The 17,382-nt window shown below is 38.1% G+C and overlaps 1 protein-coding gene across 2 annotated transcripts in view; it reads right to left on the reverse strand.

The window, feature by feature from the left end:
- Positions 1–3,881: 3,881 nt before the first annotated feature.
- The window catches only part of IMPG1 (interphotoreceptor matrix proteoglycan 1), a 115,187-nt gene continuing 101,686 nt past the window's right edge, over positions 3,882–17,382 (reverse strand). For both annotated transcript variants that reach the window (XM_007456607.1, XM_007456606.1), the window contains 2 exons: positions 5,647–5,707; positions 3,882–3,959 (listed from right to left, as the gene is read on the reverse strand). In XM_007456607.1, the coding sequence (XP_007456669.1) occupies positions 3,882–3,959; positions 5,647–5,707 (139 nt within the window). The remainder of the gene's footprint in view (positions 3,960–5,646; positions 5,708–17,382) is intronic.

Here is a 17,382-nt window from a genome sequence, read left to right on the forward strand (position 1 = left end):
GTTGTGAAAAATGTAGCTGCAGCTTCTTTACAGTGTTCACAATCAAACCCAGAAACACTAGGTGAAAACGGTAGGAATCAAACGTCGGTTTGTATTTTAATCAGTCATTTTAATTGAGATGTAAAATTAGAAGTTAAAAAGAGCGTATATACTGTACATTAAGAACTAATTCTCCTCAATGCTTCTCTAACTCAATACCAGTTCCTCCCTTAGTGTACATGCTTTGCAAAGGTAGATGTACATAAAATATTAAAACTGAGAAAACAAAATGTGTTCACATTCAATTATGGTGTAATTCCTAGTCTCATTAACACATTTGAGGTACGTATTGTGAGCTGTGGGTAGGCACTGAGAGAAAATTTCTCTAATACATGCATACATTAAGAGAACAGTGAGTTTTCTTAGTTGTAAGATTGAGTAGATGGCACCTTCTTAAAGGATTATATGAGGAAGAAGTAAAATAGTACACTTAGCAGCACAAGCCCACACAAAAGACATTCTGTTGTAACTCACATTCTGCTTCCTGTAGTGACTTCCTGTAGGTCATTCTTTTCCAGTAACATAGTGAACCCTTTCGTTTTGCACTCAGCAAGACAAAAGATCATATCAGATCACAAAAGAAAAGATCATCTTAAGTGGAACACAGGTGGTATTTGTGGAAACTTAGAGAGTAGAAACTCACAGGCACAAGGAATAATGAGGATTTTGTAGTTTTATTAATTGGATTTTTAAAAAGATATTTTCACTCACAGGTTATTACAGTGGTTCTCAGGGGATCCAAACAGGTAGATCTTTGGTTTCTTCACCTAAACTACCTTAAGAGTACCTGAATCCGTAGAATAAATATTATTGAATGAATCAGTGAATTAACTACAGTGTTAGTGGTAGACCTAACTCCTTTTACAGAAGAGGTAAACAGAGATCCAGAGAGCTCAGGTAATTTAATTCTAGACCACGAAAGAGATAGAAATGCCTTTGCTCCACTCATGTGCAGCACAAAGAATCAAAACAAGCAGACTTCTCTGAGTAGCCCCTGGGGGTTTATGAAGGGCTGCTCTCCTGTCACTCTCCACCTTCAGAAGATGTCATGGCCTTTGTCTGTTTAGCATTACCAGCAGTAACAATTATTGAGCATTTTTATTTCTTCCAGAATATAAACTAATAAGGGAGGGGAGGACAGAGGATATCTGAAAATTAGCATAAGGACAGGTAAGGGGGAAGGTTGTAACAATAAGGAAAGAGAAGAGTGGATGGAAGAGAAAGAAAAGGGGTGCACCCCCGAAGACGCTACACCCCAGGCTGAGAACAGTGCGGCGTTTTAGGTGACCAAGCACTCCTAGACCTTTGCTAGGTTGTAGAATGAATTGTATGTAACATAAGAGCAAAACCCATGGACCTATTAAGCTTGGACCAAGATAGGCCCGGTGTATAAATTCTTAGCATACAGAAATGACACTGCCACGCTGGAGAAGGCCAGTAGACATTCTGTGCATAGGCCCTGCGGAGGGATGAAGTGGTGATACTTTACGGGGTCGAGCCTACCCGTGCCGGGACCAGATCTTTGAGTACAGTGGAGTTCAGGTCAAATCAATGTATTCTTCCTTCCCCATGACTAACCTAATATGTGAAGTAAGTTTGGTTGTCATATACTTTTCAAAAAGTTTTTCAAGAGATAATCAGGGAAAAATGCACACCGAAAAGAAAATCTTTAATCCTAATTTGTACCTGTGCAGACTCTTACCTTCAAACCCCAAATAGGTTTATTAGTTGGCCATTTTCTTTTCACTTTTGAAAATTCATCTAATTGCATCTGTTACTTAATTTTTCCTCATTCCCTAAAAATGTGTATCTGATACTTTCCTAAAATACTGATGTACTGGAAATACAAATAATAAATGTCTCTATGTAGAACTTGCTTCTTGTGCTTTTAATACAGTTACAGGGTATTACAAACAAAAAAAGTTGTAAATGTTACACTTGTTGCCTCCTGTTTCCAATGGAATAAATTGGAGAAGCTGGGGTTCTGAAGTTCGTCCAGTCACCAGACCTGGAAACCCTGTGCCTGGTGGCGGAGGAACAGGCAAGGAACCTGGGTGATTGAAGCATCCTTGAGCTTTGACCCCAAACCCCTACAGGTTTTCCATCCAGGGAAAAAGCAGGAGCCACTTTACCTAGATGAGAAAATCCAAATCGTGGCTGCCTTTCCTCAGGCCCTTACCAGTTTGTTTGTGAGGTGACATAGGATATAAAAACTGGGGACCCAAAGAAGAGTCCTCCCTAGGACTTCAAACACCACTGGTGTATATAGGCTACTTCGTGTGGAACCTACCCTGATCCAGATGGGTCTTCTGGGTGCAGGCAGATGCGGGCCATCTTAACCTCAACAGCTCTTCTCTGGTTGGTTGGAAAGGACCAATCCAAAAAGTGGGTGATCCGAAGAGTGAGAGACACTTGCTTCCACAGGGGACCTTCCCCACAGAAGATGAAGCATTTGCCGCCTCCTCTTTCCTCATCAAAAGCTACATTCTCTGCAGCAGTTAGAGCACAACTGAAATGTAGGTGACAGAGGGCACATTCTGGGGAGGTGATAGCATTAGATTTTCATTTTCTCTCCATGGAATTTTTCTCATATGCTTCTGGCTGGCCTGTCATGCCTCTAACAAGAGTGTTTTCCTCCGGGGAGTCCCAAGGATACGGAAGTGAGCAGGTACACCTCTTGCCACCATTCTTTGCTTTGTGGCACTTTATCACCATACACAGAGTCCTTATATCATAGCTCCTCACTCTGGGGACAGTTGGGCTGGGAATAGGGATGAAAGCTATGCATTTGGGAGGCCAACATAAGTGATTTTTTCATTTAAAGTCATCATAATTCTAGTAAACACATTATAAATCTATAGATATAGTGCTTATCATATTGAAATTAAGGTATATTTGATAGTCGAGCATTTGAAAGAGATATGGAGGAATTTGTTTTTCATTAAATAGCACATTAAAAACTGGCTGAACTGGAATACCTTGATGCCAGTCTACCTATGTACACACCACAGTGAGTGTCAAGGAGTATTCAATGAAGCTATCAAATTGGAGGAAGGCATAGTTCATCCGTGGTGGGAAACAGGAAGTGGTTATGTCACAAAGTACAACCTCACTTTTTCCCCCCTAATGTAGTATCTTTCTTTAAAATAGCTTTGTGCAGTAACAAGAAAAAGTAAGATTTTCCACGGTATGTATATCCCAGTTCTTTTCTTTAAAGGAACAACTTAGAAATTATTGGCAACAAAATTATCCACCATGTAAGCAGGAATTTTGTATAAAACTAGTGGGCCTAAGAACTGAAGGGGCGTGTGAGTTACAGACACTGGATTGTGGAGCGTCTATAAGCTCACCACAATTTACATACTATATGCATTCATCCTGCACCTCCTTGCATATGTAATCATCTTTTATGTACATTCTAACATATGAAGAGCTTTATTTCCCAGTATATCCCACCCCCCTGCCCCCAAATAATAAGTTGCACTTGTTGTAAATGACCTGTGAACAATATTTTAAGGGCAGCTGGACACAAAGCTGGTTTGCTATCACCTTGATTATCACTGAGGAATAACCAAAATACATTTTACTGGTGGTGTTTTTGGTTTTGATAATAAGCTGCTTTTTTCCCCAGAATTTATTGGTCTTCAAGTACATGACTCTTCTGTACTTGAAATGTGATGTGTCCTGGATCTCAGTGTTGACTACATGCCTGGATATCGATGACCAGTGGATATGCCTGCCTCTGTTTTCAGAATTTTGACAGAGTGGATATAATTTTCCTTGAGAAAGCAAGCCATCTCTCTTGGCGATAGATTAAATGATAATTTGTACATTTTCAGTTTTTAATTTCCCTCCCAGTCTTGATGGTTAAATTCTTCATATCCTACAGTCAGTAATTCAGAACTTCTTTTCCTGGTTACCTGGAAGAGAAATAGTTTTAAGAGATTAAAAAATGTCACCCAAGGTCAAACCAGTGGTTCATTCCAATATTACCTCTGCTGGTAGGTGAGATAATATGCTTGCCATTTAGGATATATTCTTTGAAAGGTGGGAAAGATTCCTAACTTTACAACCTACTAAGAATTCTTAAACCTACTGTTCTTCTTAAATCTTCTCAGACTGAATCAATCTCTCGAAGCAGGGATGGCAAATGATTTGTGAATCAAAGTCAACATGTACCCTTCCAACCGTAGCAGACGTCATCACTCTAAGCTGCTTCCTCATTTGAAATGTGGTTCCTAATTCTGCCTGGTACTTCCAGATTCAGTTGGTGTATACATCATCCTGGGCATTTTATTAATATCAGATCCTGTGTCCTATTGTCATTTTATGGCCCAAGTCTGAACCTTTTCTGTCTTCTCAATTTTCTTTGTTTCAGGAAGTCAAAATGGCACACATTTGGGCTTCCCTGGTGGCGCAGTGCTTGAGAGTCCGCCTGCCGATGCAGGAGACGCGGGTTCGTGCCCCGTTTCGGGAAGATCCCACATGCCGCGGAGCGGCTGGGCCCGTGAGCCATGGCCACTGAGCCTGCGCGTCCGGAGCCTGTGCTCCGCAAATGGGAGAGGCCACGACAGTGAGAGGCCCGCATAACGCAAGAAAAAAAAAAAAAAAAAAAAAATGGCACACATTATTGCTTCTGTGCACTCGGACACATGAACTTATGATTAGCGTTTGGTGTAATGGCCTCGGTATCCTTCTGGAGTGTATGTTGACCGTAACGACTAGTTTCAACTGCAAACTTTGCCATGTTTGTTTCCATCTAGCACTATATATAGAGAGAGACCTCAGGTAGAGTGGACACTGGCTGATTACCACTCAATTTTACCATCAAAGACTAGTTATAGTTTTTGAAACTAGGTAATTTTAGGCTAAAAATTATCCAAGGTATTTTTCCAAAAGTTATTTAAAAAGCTCTATGTAGGCTATATTTAACCTGCTTATTGGATAAGTTATTTCCCTTTGTAAAATAAAATTTAGTCCAAAAAGTTGATTGAATGGACGAATATTTTGAAAGAGACATCTGGGACACTGGAAGGAACACTTATCTGAGGATGAACTTTTAGGAATTTTTGAGGTTACTCATTGTTCACAAATCATGTTTCTTCATATTTTTGCTTTAGCTGATTATTTGAAATAAAAACACTTTATAAGAATATATACATATATACATACATAATATACATGTATATATATAATATATATATACATGTATATAATTACACATACATATGTATATTATATATATATCATATATATGTCTATATATATAATGACTCAGTTCCAGGAATATAAATCGTTATGAGAAATTCGGTGTTGTTGAAATGCATTTGATAAATTGCATGTATATTTTTAAAGAAAAGGTTAGGAATATTATAAAATACTTGGATTTTTTTCTGTTATTTTATTGTTTTGTCTACACATTTCAGTTAATGCCAGCCCCTGTCTCTATACTTTTTGTACCAGGAAATGCCTTTTTCCCTCTTAAAATACTAAATAAAAAAGCTCGGCAAATAATCTCTATTTAAGAGTCAGGCCCAGAAATGTTTTTAATTTCCTTCAAAATTTATATTCAGTAATTAAAACCAACATATCAAAATGGGATTTTACCTTGTTATTTTGCTTTTTAACACTAGTTTCATACACTCGGTTTTTAGATTGATCTGGTGACCTGCAAAAGAAAGCAAAAACAAGATATCCTGTTTCCTGGGCTTATCAACATTAAGGGCAGCTACGGCTTTCTACTATTTTAGTTCTAAAATTATTATGACAAATGAAAATAGCATATTTTTGCAGATGCCTTCCATTAGAGTTGGAGGAGATATGCTTTGTGCACCAGCCCACCTCTGCCCCGAGTTTTGCCTTCCAGTTGGCTTTACTGTTTCATAGGCAGTGGTCTCAGAAGGATTGAACAAAGCTCAAGGGGAAGATGAGTGATTAACTTTATCTTGCAAGAAGTGGAGTTATTTTTAAAGTCAAATTCTGAGTTATGGTTACTGAAAAACAACTCTGTAATAATAGTTTGTTCATACAGTTAAAAAAACTTTTTAAAAAGTTTATTTTAAAATTTGATGTATACAATTCCAGACTTTTCTATGTACCTATAATTTCTGACGATACTGTATAAACATTTTGCACCTTGCTTTTTCACTCTTTACATTATAAAATGGGTGTAATATTTGTGAGATATTTTATGATATATGTTCCCTTATCAGTAAACTCAGTAAACTCTTTTCTTTCTCTCAACATTCTGTCCATTATACTATCAAGGAAAGGGGGAAGGAGGGTATCATTGTAGGAAGGAGGGAAACCCTGTCCGCCCTAGTGCTTGATAGGAAGAAGGCAGAAGAGTGAGGAGAGACACGTGGTTTGAAGAGGTTGAGTAACAAGTTCCTTGTTCCTCCTACCGCCAGCTAAGGTAGCATTTTGGGTTCCTACTTGCCCTGGTTGGGCAAATTGGAGGCTCCAAGAATACCAGGGGCTGGGACTTCCCTGGTGACGCAGTGGTTAAGAATCCACCTGCCAATGCAGGGGACACGGTTCAATTCCTGGTCCGGGAAGATCCCACATGCCGAGGAGCAACTAAGCCCCTGAGCCACAACTACTGAGCCCACGTGCCTAGAGCCGGTGCTCCGCAACAAGAGAAGCCACCGCAATGAGAAGCCCGCACACCGCAACGGAGAGTAGCCCCCCCTCGCCACAACTAGAGAAAGCCCGCGCAGCAACGAAGGAAGACCCAATGCAGCCAAAAAAAAAAAAAAAAACCTGGAGTCATGACTAAGAGATCACAGGTGAGGGGGCAATTGAAATGGAAACTTTTCAAAGGATCTTGTAAAACAAAGAGGGCCAACCCCGCTCTGCCATACATCCAGATACCACCTTGGAGAAGAGAGGGGAATGGGAGAGGACCTTTGAGCCTAAATATCCCAAGGGAATTGAGTTGCCTAAAGTGATTGCTTGAACTATTAATCACATGGAGTTCTTAAAAACTGGATTGGATTATATTAAACTCCAAGCTCTCCCTCTCTTATCTCCCCCTCCCCTACTATCCAGTGGAGAAAGGGCTCAAAAAGGGAAATAGGAATAGATTCTAGAGGCAAAAAAAATGGACCTCCCGCTACCCTGCCCCATCTGAGGTGTACAATGTGAGCAAACTTGTGATCTTGCTGTAGTTAAAACAAGTACTTCCATATTATTAAAACCTCCTTATAAATGTCACTTTCTATCATCATTTACTTAATCTGGCCCCTATATTTGAAATGATTTTCATTATTATAAATAGTGTCACAGAGAACACATTAGCCCTATTAAGTTAAAGGACAAAGTGAAAATCTTTAGTTCTGAAGAGGAAAAATTGTGAATAATTTACTCTGTTAGATGTAGGTTTGCATTTTCTGTGTATTTATAATGGTAATTGTGATTAATAAAAGTCAAACTCATGAAGCCTAAAAAGAGACCTTTGAAAATGAAAATTTTGTTTATTCTTGGGAGAATTTTGTCAAGTAAGTTCCTAGTACAACTGATTCTATGTATAGAACATCAAAAATTGAGGGAAATGAAAAATGTATGGTGTATGTTCATAAATATTGAGTGGAGGAAAAGAATAGAAGGAAAAATAAAGGTGAAAATGCAGTGAATGACAATGACTTGACCCCAGAATGAAGAACTGAACCAGCTGCAAATGCCCACTGTGTTTCAATGGCCTCATCTTCTCAGTAGGGCACTTGCCCTCAGTGTACCTTCCCCATCTCGTCCTTCACTTTCAGGTGGAATAACAGAAATGCAACCAAGTTCGTAATTCATTAGAGAATGCTGCTTTTTGAATGTCCTCAACTGATGCCCTTCTGAGTTTAGTTTTAAGTGCCAGGTAGGGAATCAGGTTTTCCTTACAGGGCTGCCTTTTGTTTACAATTGTCACACAGCTATAATAATGCTAGCAGCTGAGCAGGTGACACCGAAGAACATCTATGTATTTCTTACCTAAATTTATTCCTGTTATCCCCATTGTATAGATGAGAATTTGAGGTTTAAAGGGGGGGAATGTAGCTTAAGGTTACAGCTAGTTTGGGGGAGAGCTCAAGTTTGAACTTGGGACTAACTTGAAAGCCTCTAATCTTTTATTCCTTTCCAGTTTCATTGAGATATAATTGACATACAGCACTGTATAAGTTTAAGGTGTGCAGCATAATGATCACGAAATGATGACCACGATAAGGTTAGTGAACACCCATCACCTCATATAGATGCAAAGTTAAAGACATAGAAAAAAAATTTTTTTTTCCTTGTGGTGAGAGAGGTTAGGGTTTACTCTCTTCACAGCTTTCATGTATACCGAACAGCAGTGGTGATTCTATTTATCATGTTGTACATTACATCCATAGTACTTACCTATCTTATAACTGGAAGCTTGTACCTTTTGACTGCCTGCATGCAATTCTCCCTTCCCCACCCCGCCTCCAGTAACCACATATCTTATCTTTCTATGACTTGTTTGTTTGTTTTTGAAGTATAATTGACCTATAACACTACATTATTTCCTATTACACAACACAGTGATCCAATATTTCTATACATTTCAAAATGATCAACATATGTCCAGCTATGGTATGTCACCATACAAAGATATTACACAGTTATTGACTCTATTCCCCACAATGCACATTTCATAACTGTGGTTCATTTATTTTGCAACTGGAAATTTATACCTCTTAATCTCCCTCACCTATTTCATTCCTTCCCCCCACTCCCCTCCCCCCTGGCAACCACCCATTTGCCCTCTGTATCTATGACTCTGTTTCTGTTATATTATGTTTGTTCATTTGTTATGTTTTTTAATTTTATTTTATTTTTATTATTATTTTGTAAAGTACTTGATCCATCACTACCATTTTCTTTTCTTTTTTTAATTAATTAGCTTATTTATTTATTTATTTTGGCTGCGTTGGATCTTCGTTGCTGCACACGGGCTTTCTCTAGTTGGGTAAGCAGGGGCTACTCTTCATTGCGGTGTGCGGGCTTCTCATTGCGGTGGCTTCTCTTGTTGTGGAGCTCGGGCTCTAGGCGCGCGGGCTTCAGTAGTTGTGGTGCACAGGCTTAGTTGCTCCGTGGCATGCGGGATCTTCCTGGACCAGGGCTTGAACCCATGTCCCCTGCATTGGCAGGCAGATTCTTAACCACTGTGCCACCAGGGAAGACCCTGTTTTGTTTTTTTAGATCCCACATATAAGTAAAATCATAAAGTATTTGTCTTTCTCTGTCTGAATTACTTCACTTAGCATCATACCTTCCAAGTCCATCCATGTTGCTGCAAATGTCAGGATTTCATTTTTTTTTTACGGCTGAGTAATATTCTGTTGTATATATGTATCACATCTTTATCCATTCATCTATTGATGGGCACTTAGGTTGCTTCCATATCTTGGCTATTGTGCATAATGCTGCTATGAACATCAGGGTGTATATATCTTCTCTAATTAGTGTTTTCATTTTCTTCAGATAAATACCCAGGAGTGGAACTCCTGGATCAAATGGAAGTTTAATTTTTAATTTTTTAAGGAACCTCCATACTGTTTTCTATAGTTGTTGCACTGATTTACATTCCCACCAACAGTGCACGATGGTTCCCTTTTTTCCACATCCTTGTTAACACTTGCTATTTGTTGTCTTTTTGATATAGCCTTTTCTGACAGGTGTGAGATAATATCTCATTGTGGTTTTGATTTGCATTTCCCTGATTTGAGTATCTTTTCATGTGCCTGTTGACCATCTGTATGTCTTCTTTGGAAAAATGTCTATTCAGAACTTCTGCCCAGTTTTCAACTGAGAGTTCTTTATATGTTTTGGATATTGACCTCTTATTGGATATGTCATTTGCAAATATCTTCTCCTATTCAGTAAGTGGCCTTCTGGTTTTGTTGATGGTTTCCTTCACTGTGCAAAAGCTTTTTAATTTGATGTAGTCCTATTTGTTCATTTTTGCTTTTGTTTCCCTTGCTTGAGGAGATATATCAAAAAATATTACTAAGACCAATGTCAAAGAGTGTACTGCTTATGTTTTCTTCTAGGACTTTTGTGGTTTTAGGGTCTTACATTTAAGTCTTTAATCCATTTTTAATTTATTTTTGTGACTGGTGTGAGAGAGTAGTCCAGTTTGACTCTTTTGCATGTAGCTGCCCAAGTTTCCCAACACCGTTTATTGAAGACACTATCTTTTTCCTATCGTATATTGTTGCCTCTTTTGTTGTAGATTAATTGCCCATATAAGTGTGGGTACATTTCTGGGCTCCCTATTCTGTTCCATTGATCTATGTGACTGTTTCTGTGCAAGTACAATTATTGTAGCTTTGCAGTATAGTTTGAAATCAGGGAGCATGATATCTCCAGGTTCATCCTTGTTTCTCAAGATTGTCTTGGTTATTCGGGGTCTTTTATGTTTCCATACAAAGTTTAGGATTATTTGTTCTAGTTCTGTGAAAAATGCCATTGGTATTTTGATAGGGATTGCATTGAATATATAGATTGCCTTGGGTAGTATGGTCACTTTAACAATACAAATTCTTCCAATCCATGAACACAAGATATCTTTCCATCTGTTTGTGTCATCTTCAATATCTTTTATCAGTGTTTTATAATTTTCCCAGTACAGGTCTTTTACTACCTTTGTTACTCCTAGGGTTTTTTTTTTTTTAATGCAATTGTACATGGGGTTGTTTTCTTAATTTCTCTTTCTGATAGTTCATTGTTAGTGTACAGTGTAATCTGTATTAATATACAGATTTCTGTATATTAATTTTGTATCCTGCAACTTTACCAAATACATTGATAACCTCTAGTAGTTCTTTGGTAGCATCTTTCGGATTTTCTATGTATAATATGTCATTTGCAAACAGTGACGGTTTTACTTCTTCCTTTTCAAATTGGATTCCTTTAATTTCTTTTTCTTGTCTGATTGTTGTGGCTAGGACTTCCAATACTATGTTGAATAGATGTAGAGAGTGGGTTTCCTTGTCTTGTTCCTGATCTTAGACAAAATGCTGTCAGCTTTTCACCATTGAGTATGATGTTATCTGTGGGCCTGACATACATGGCCTTTATTGTGTTAAGGTATGTTACCTCTATACCCACTTTGTTGAGAGGTTTTTTTTTTTTTATCATAAATGGATGTTGAATTTTGTCAAAAGCTTTTTCTGCATCTATAGAGATAATCATATAATTTTTATTCTTTAGTTTGTTAATGTGGTGTATCACATTGGTTGATTTGTAGATATCGAACCATCCTTGTATCCCTGGGATAAATCCCACTTGATCATGGTATATGATCCTTTCAATGTATTGTTGAATTCAGCTTGCGAATATTTTGTTGAAGATTTTTGCATCTGTGTTCATCAGTAGTATTGGCCAGTAATTGTGTGTGTGTGATATCTTTTCTGGTTTTGTTACCAGGGTGATGCTGGCCTCACAGAATGAGTTCGGAAGTGTTCCTTCCTCTGCAATTTTTTGTAATAGTTAGAGAAGGATAGATGTTAACTCTTCTCTAAATGTTTTGTAGAATTCACCTGTGAAGCCATCTGGTCCTGGAATATTGTTTGTTGGGAGTTTTGTTTTTTTAAATTATGGATTCAATTTCATTACTGATCATTGGTCTGTCCATATTTTCTATTTCTTCCTGTTTCAGTCTTGGGAGATTATACATTTCTAAGAATTTGTCCATTTCTTCTAGGCTGTCCTTTTATTGGCATTTAATTGTTTGTATTGGGTTGGCCAAAAAGTGCCTTTGGTAAAGATAAAAGACACTTTTTTCATTTTCACCAAGAACTTTATTGAACAGCATACTCACCCTTTTGTTCCACTACCTGCTGCCATTTTTCAGGCTTCATAATTCCTTCTTCCCAAAACCTCTTATCTTTTTGAGCAAAGAACTGCTCCAGGTGCCTTTTACAGTCTCCCAGGGAATTGAAATTTTTTCCACTAAGAGAATGTTGTAAAGACCAAAATAAATAGAAATGTGAAGGTGCGATGTCTGGTGAATATGGCCGATGAATCAGAACTTCCCAGCCGAGCTGTAACAGTTTTTGCCTGATCATCAAAGAAACATGTGGTCTTGCGTTATCCTGATGGAAGATTATGCATTTTCTGTTGACTAATTCCAGATGCTTTTTGTCGAGTGCTGCTTTCAGTTGGTCTAATTGGGAGTAGTACTTGTTGGAATTAATGATTTGGTTTTCTGGAAGGAGCTCATAATAGAGGACTCTCTTCCAATCCCACCATATACAGAACATCACCTTCTTTGGATGAAGACCAGCCTTTCTTGTGGTTAGTGGTGGTTCATTTTGCTTGCCCTGCGATCTCTTCTGTTCCACATCACCGTACAGTGTCCACTTTTTATCGCACATCACAATTTCTTTTAAAAATGGAACTTTTTTTGATGTTTCAGTAGAGAATCGCATGTGGAAATACGGTCAAGAGGTTTTTTTCGCTTAACTTCTGTGGAACTCAAACACCAAAGAGATTAACATAACCAAGCTGGTGCCAATGATTTTCAACGCTTGATTTGGATATTTTGAGTATGTTGGCTATCTCCCATATGGTATAACGTTGATTGTTCTCAATTAACATCTTGATTTGATCACTATCAACTTCAACTCGTCTACCCGACCATGGAGCATAGTCCAGCAAGAAAACTTTGCAAACTGCTTTTGACACATTCCATCAGTCACAGCACCTTCTCCATACACTACACACATTTTTTGTGTTTCACTTGCGTTTTTACCTTTCTTGAAATAATAAAGCATAATATGCTGAAAATGTTGCTTTTTTCTTCCATCTCAATATTAAAATGGCTACACAAAAAGTCACCAATTTCGATGTCTTTTTTAAAATGCATGCTGATATGACAGCTGTCACATACAATCTAACAAATTGTTTCGAAAGAAGTTAGACAACCAAGTGCTAGTACAGCCATCTTACGGAAAAAACCAAACGAACCTTTTGGCCAACCCAATAGTAATCTCTTATGATCCTTTGATCCATTTTTTTTTCCTAGGGTAGGTTTAGCATTGCTGAATTCTTTTATTTTTTTGCTTGTCTGAGAAATTCTTTATCTCTTCTTCTCTTCTAAGTGGTAATCTTACTGGGTAAAAGTTTGCAGGTTTTTCCCTTTCAGGACTTTGAATATATCATGCCACTCCCTTCTGGCCTGCAGTGTTTCTGCAGAGATATCAGCCGGTAGCCTTTTTGGGATTTTCTTGTAACTGACTCTGTTTTTCTCTAGCTGCCTTTAGAATTCTCTCTTTTTAACTTTTGCCATTTTAATTATGATACATCTTGGTGTGGAGCTGTTTGGGTTCATCTTGTTTGGGAGCCTCTGTATCTGAATATCTGTTTTCTTCTTCAAGTTTGGGAATTGTTATACCATAATTTCCTCAAATATACTTTTGATTTCCTTCTCTCTCTCTTCTCCTTCTGGGACCACTAAATTGCAAATGTTGGTACACTTAATGTTATCCGAGAGATTGCTTAAACTGTTTTCATTTTTTAAATTTGGTTTTCTTTTTGCTGTTCTGATTTCTACTATTCCATCTTCCAGGTCACTTATGTGCTCTTCTGTATCACTTAGTCTACTATTCTTTCCTTCTAGAGTGTTTTTTATTTCAGTTATTGAATCTTTCATTTCTGATTGGGTCTTTTTTTTTTTTTAATATTTTCTAGTTCCTTCTTAAAATTCTCACTGTGTTCATCTATTTCCTAATTCAGTTAACATTTTTATTACCAATGTTTTGAATTCTTTATCTGATAAATTGTTTATTTCTGTTTCATTATTTTTTCACGGGTTTTTCTCTTGTTTTCTCAACTGAGACCAGTTCCTCTGCCTTTTCATTTTGCTTAACCTTCTCTGCCTCTATGAACTTAGGTAAAACAGTTACCTATTGCAATCTGGAAGGGGTGTTCTATATGTCAGAGTGTGCCTATGCAGATTTCATGTGCCCAATACCTTTGGTGGGAGAGCTGGATTTGACGTGGATGTGTCACATCTTTCCTCAGGGTGTGCTGGCAGGTGTAACCTTGGTAGAGGGTTGGGCTGGAGAAGAATGAGCTAGAGCAGGAGCCACGTGTGGGGCAGGACTTCCCCTCTGCTCACTGGCTGTCACCACCCTATTAGGGACAAGGTCTGATCCCAAGTTGCTGGAGCAGAAGTTCAGAGGGCCTGGCTGAGCTTGCTCTGTTCCTGTTAAGTGTGTTTCCCTTCTCCCAACACCGGAACCCTTGCCCCAGTGTGGGCTCTCAGCTCATGTCAGCCACAGACAGGGGTCCGGGCTGTCTCTGACATGCTGCCTGTGCAGGTGCCAGCAATCATTTCTCTTGCTCTGCTCAGACACAGCTTCTGGTGCAATCCCCTTTGTCCCTCACAGCTTATTACTGACCCCTGTCTCTGCTGCCCCTGCCCTCTTGTGGGGCTACTCTGCCACACTGCAGGGCAGGTGGGGCCCATGTGGACTCTTGGCATGTATCTGGGTTTGTGCATCAACATCAGAGCTCTAGGCTCCTTCTGATGCCCTGTTACTGTAAGTGCCAACAGTGGCCACCACAGCCCTACCCAGCCCGTGCCCCCAAACGATTGCTTTCTTCCCTTCCTACCCTATTACGTGTGGATCTTTCTCATAGTCTTGGTTGTACAGGAGTCCTTCTGCCAGTTTCCACTTAGTTTTCAGTGAGAACTGTTCCACATGTAGATGTATTTTTGATGTGTTTTTAGGGGGGGTGAGCTCCATGTCCTTTTACTTCACCATCTCCATTGTTCTTATTTAAAATAATTATTGATAGGTATGTATTACTTGGCATTTTGTTAATTGTTTTGGGGTTGTTTTTGTAGTTCTACTTTGTTCCTTTCTTCTTTTGCTCCCTTCCCTTGTGATCTGATGATTAACACTAATGTTATGTTTAGATTTTTTTCTCTTTTTTATGTGTGTATCTATTACAGACTTTTGGTTTGTGGTTGCCATGAGATATCATATATAAATAATCATATATAAATATGATTTATATAAAATCATATATAAAGTAATCATAGGTATGATTATTTTAAGTTGCTGATCTCTTAAATTCATACAACCATGGTTGAATTTAAAATACGAGCATGGTTTTATTTTAAGAAGCCAGCAATTTTACTCCCTTACTTCATGTTTACTGTTTTTGACATCATATTTTACATATTTTTGTTTTGTGTATTCCTAAACTACTTATTGTGGATATATGTGATTTTACGTCTTTTGTCTTTTAACCTTCCTACTAGCTTTATACATGGTTGATTTACAACCTTTACTATGTATTTGCCTTTAACAATGAGATTTTTTCTTTTTAAATTTTCGTATTACAAGTAAATTGTCAGTCACATAAATGACGATATCTTGTGAGGAACAGAAATAACTGATGGGGGGGAGCAGGTGGTGAGGGTCCAGGAGGGATGCTCAGAGCACCACTGGGCTCAGGGTTTTCTCCAGTGAGAGTCTGTCTGAAGCAGCCCATGGGGCAGTGGAGTTTGCCCTCATTCTGAGGCTATTGGGGTTTAACATTTTACATTGAAAAAGGGATCCTTAATCAAGGAGTTGGAAAGAGCAAAACTGAGGTGATGTGGGGGATTTCTCTTTTCTCCCCCCACCAAAGAAATTGGGTTTTTCTTATTTCTTCTTTCCTTTCTTCCTGTGTTCCTTCCTCCTACTCCCTTTCTCTCTCCTTCCCTTCCTGTCTATTGTCCAGCATCTAACATGGCAGTGAGCACATGGGTGCTGAAAAATGTTTGTTGAATTGAACCGGTGTAAGGGGCACCTTATTCCTGTGTATTTGAATACCAGAAGTCCGTGTCAGCCCCCAGAGGCAGGCACAGGTGGAGGGATTAGATACAGCAAAACTTCGTGAGAGCCGCTCATTTCCAGATCACCTTATGCTTTGCTCTGTTGACCTCATTTATGACAACCCAGAACAAAAGTGTCTTTCTTACTCAAGAAGGAGGATGATTAAAATGACAAATTGTATAGCCATCTGAAACAGGAAATAGGGCTGATTAAAATAAAAATTGAATTCATTGTTCATAAAAGCCACATGCAACCCCCCTCTCCTTTTTCACCTTATTAGGGCCTTACTCATCTATCTTTTCTTCCTTCCCTCCCTCCTTTCTTTTAAGTTACGTATGTGATACATGACATATTCTCATTTTTAAAATTTTGGACCCCAACTCTGCTCCTTTCCATTGTTAACTGGAATGATAGCTAAATGTACTTATTATTCCATATATTTGCTATGCTTTTACTTACGTATTAGATTGAATCATACAACATTGTCAATATTTGATGATTTCTAACTGGCAAAATGGCAATGCCATACGGTTGAAACTAATATACTTATAAATACATATTTTTGTTATTGATATGTTACGTAAACAGGATCTATTATCCTGAAATTTACTTTTCTCATTTAATGAAATGTCCTGGTCTTTTCCTATGGCAGTTCCAGTAGACTATATTACCGCTTTTAACTGCCATGTTCCACAGTGAATAATACACCACACTATGTACTTAACTGTTCCCCTATTGATGGGCTGTGCAATTATTTCATGATTCAAAGCAATGATACTGTGAACATTGCAAAGTGCAATGATTTTTGGAATCATTGTAGGAATAATTGTCTAAACAATTATTTACACAGTAGAGTATCTGAGTCAAATTTAAAATTTTATAGATATTGACAAATTTCTCTTGAAAAAATGTTTTCCCAATTAATACACCCAACAGCAATGCCTGATGGAACTAGTTTTCCCTAATGGCACCCACACTGGATATTTTTGACCTCTTGCCAATCTCATGGGTAGCTAATGATATATCCTCATTGTTTTTAGATTTCCCTAATTACTGTGAGATTGAACACCTTTTCCTATGTTTCAAGGGTCATTTGGATTTCTTCTATGAACTTGCCTCTGTATTCTATACTCATTTTAATATTAGTATGTTTGCCTTTTATTGATGTGTAGGAGCTCTTATTAGTATGGATGTTCATCCTTTGTCTATAAGTTGTAAATATTTTTCTCCCACCTTGTTGTTTATCTGTTAATTTTATTTATGGTGTCTTTTCCCCTATGGGGAAAATGTCTTCTTGGATTGAGGTCTTATTAGGGAAGCCTTTTTTTAGCCTAATTTATAGAAATATAAAAGAAATTCTTCATATTTTCATAGTTTCAATCTTAGGTTTGAATCTTTGATTTGAATTGATTTGTGTGTGGTAAGAAACGAATATTTTGTTTTTCTAAATGGAAGGCCAGGTGTACCCTAATCACTATTGACAAGTCAATACTTTCCC

Source organism: Lipotes vexillifer, unplaced genomic scaffold, assembly GCF_000442215.2.
Source record: "Lipotes vexillifer unplaced genomic scaffold, Lipotes_vexillifer_v1.1 scaffold1226, whole genome shotgun sequence".
In the NCBI taxonomy this organism is placed as follows: domain Eukaryota; kingdom Metazoa; phylum Chordata; class Mammalia; order Artiodactyla; family Lipotidae; genus Lipotes; species Lipotes vexillifer.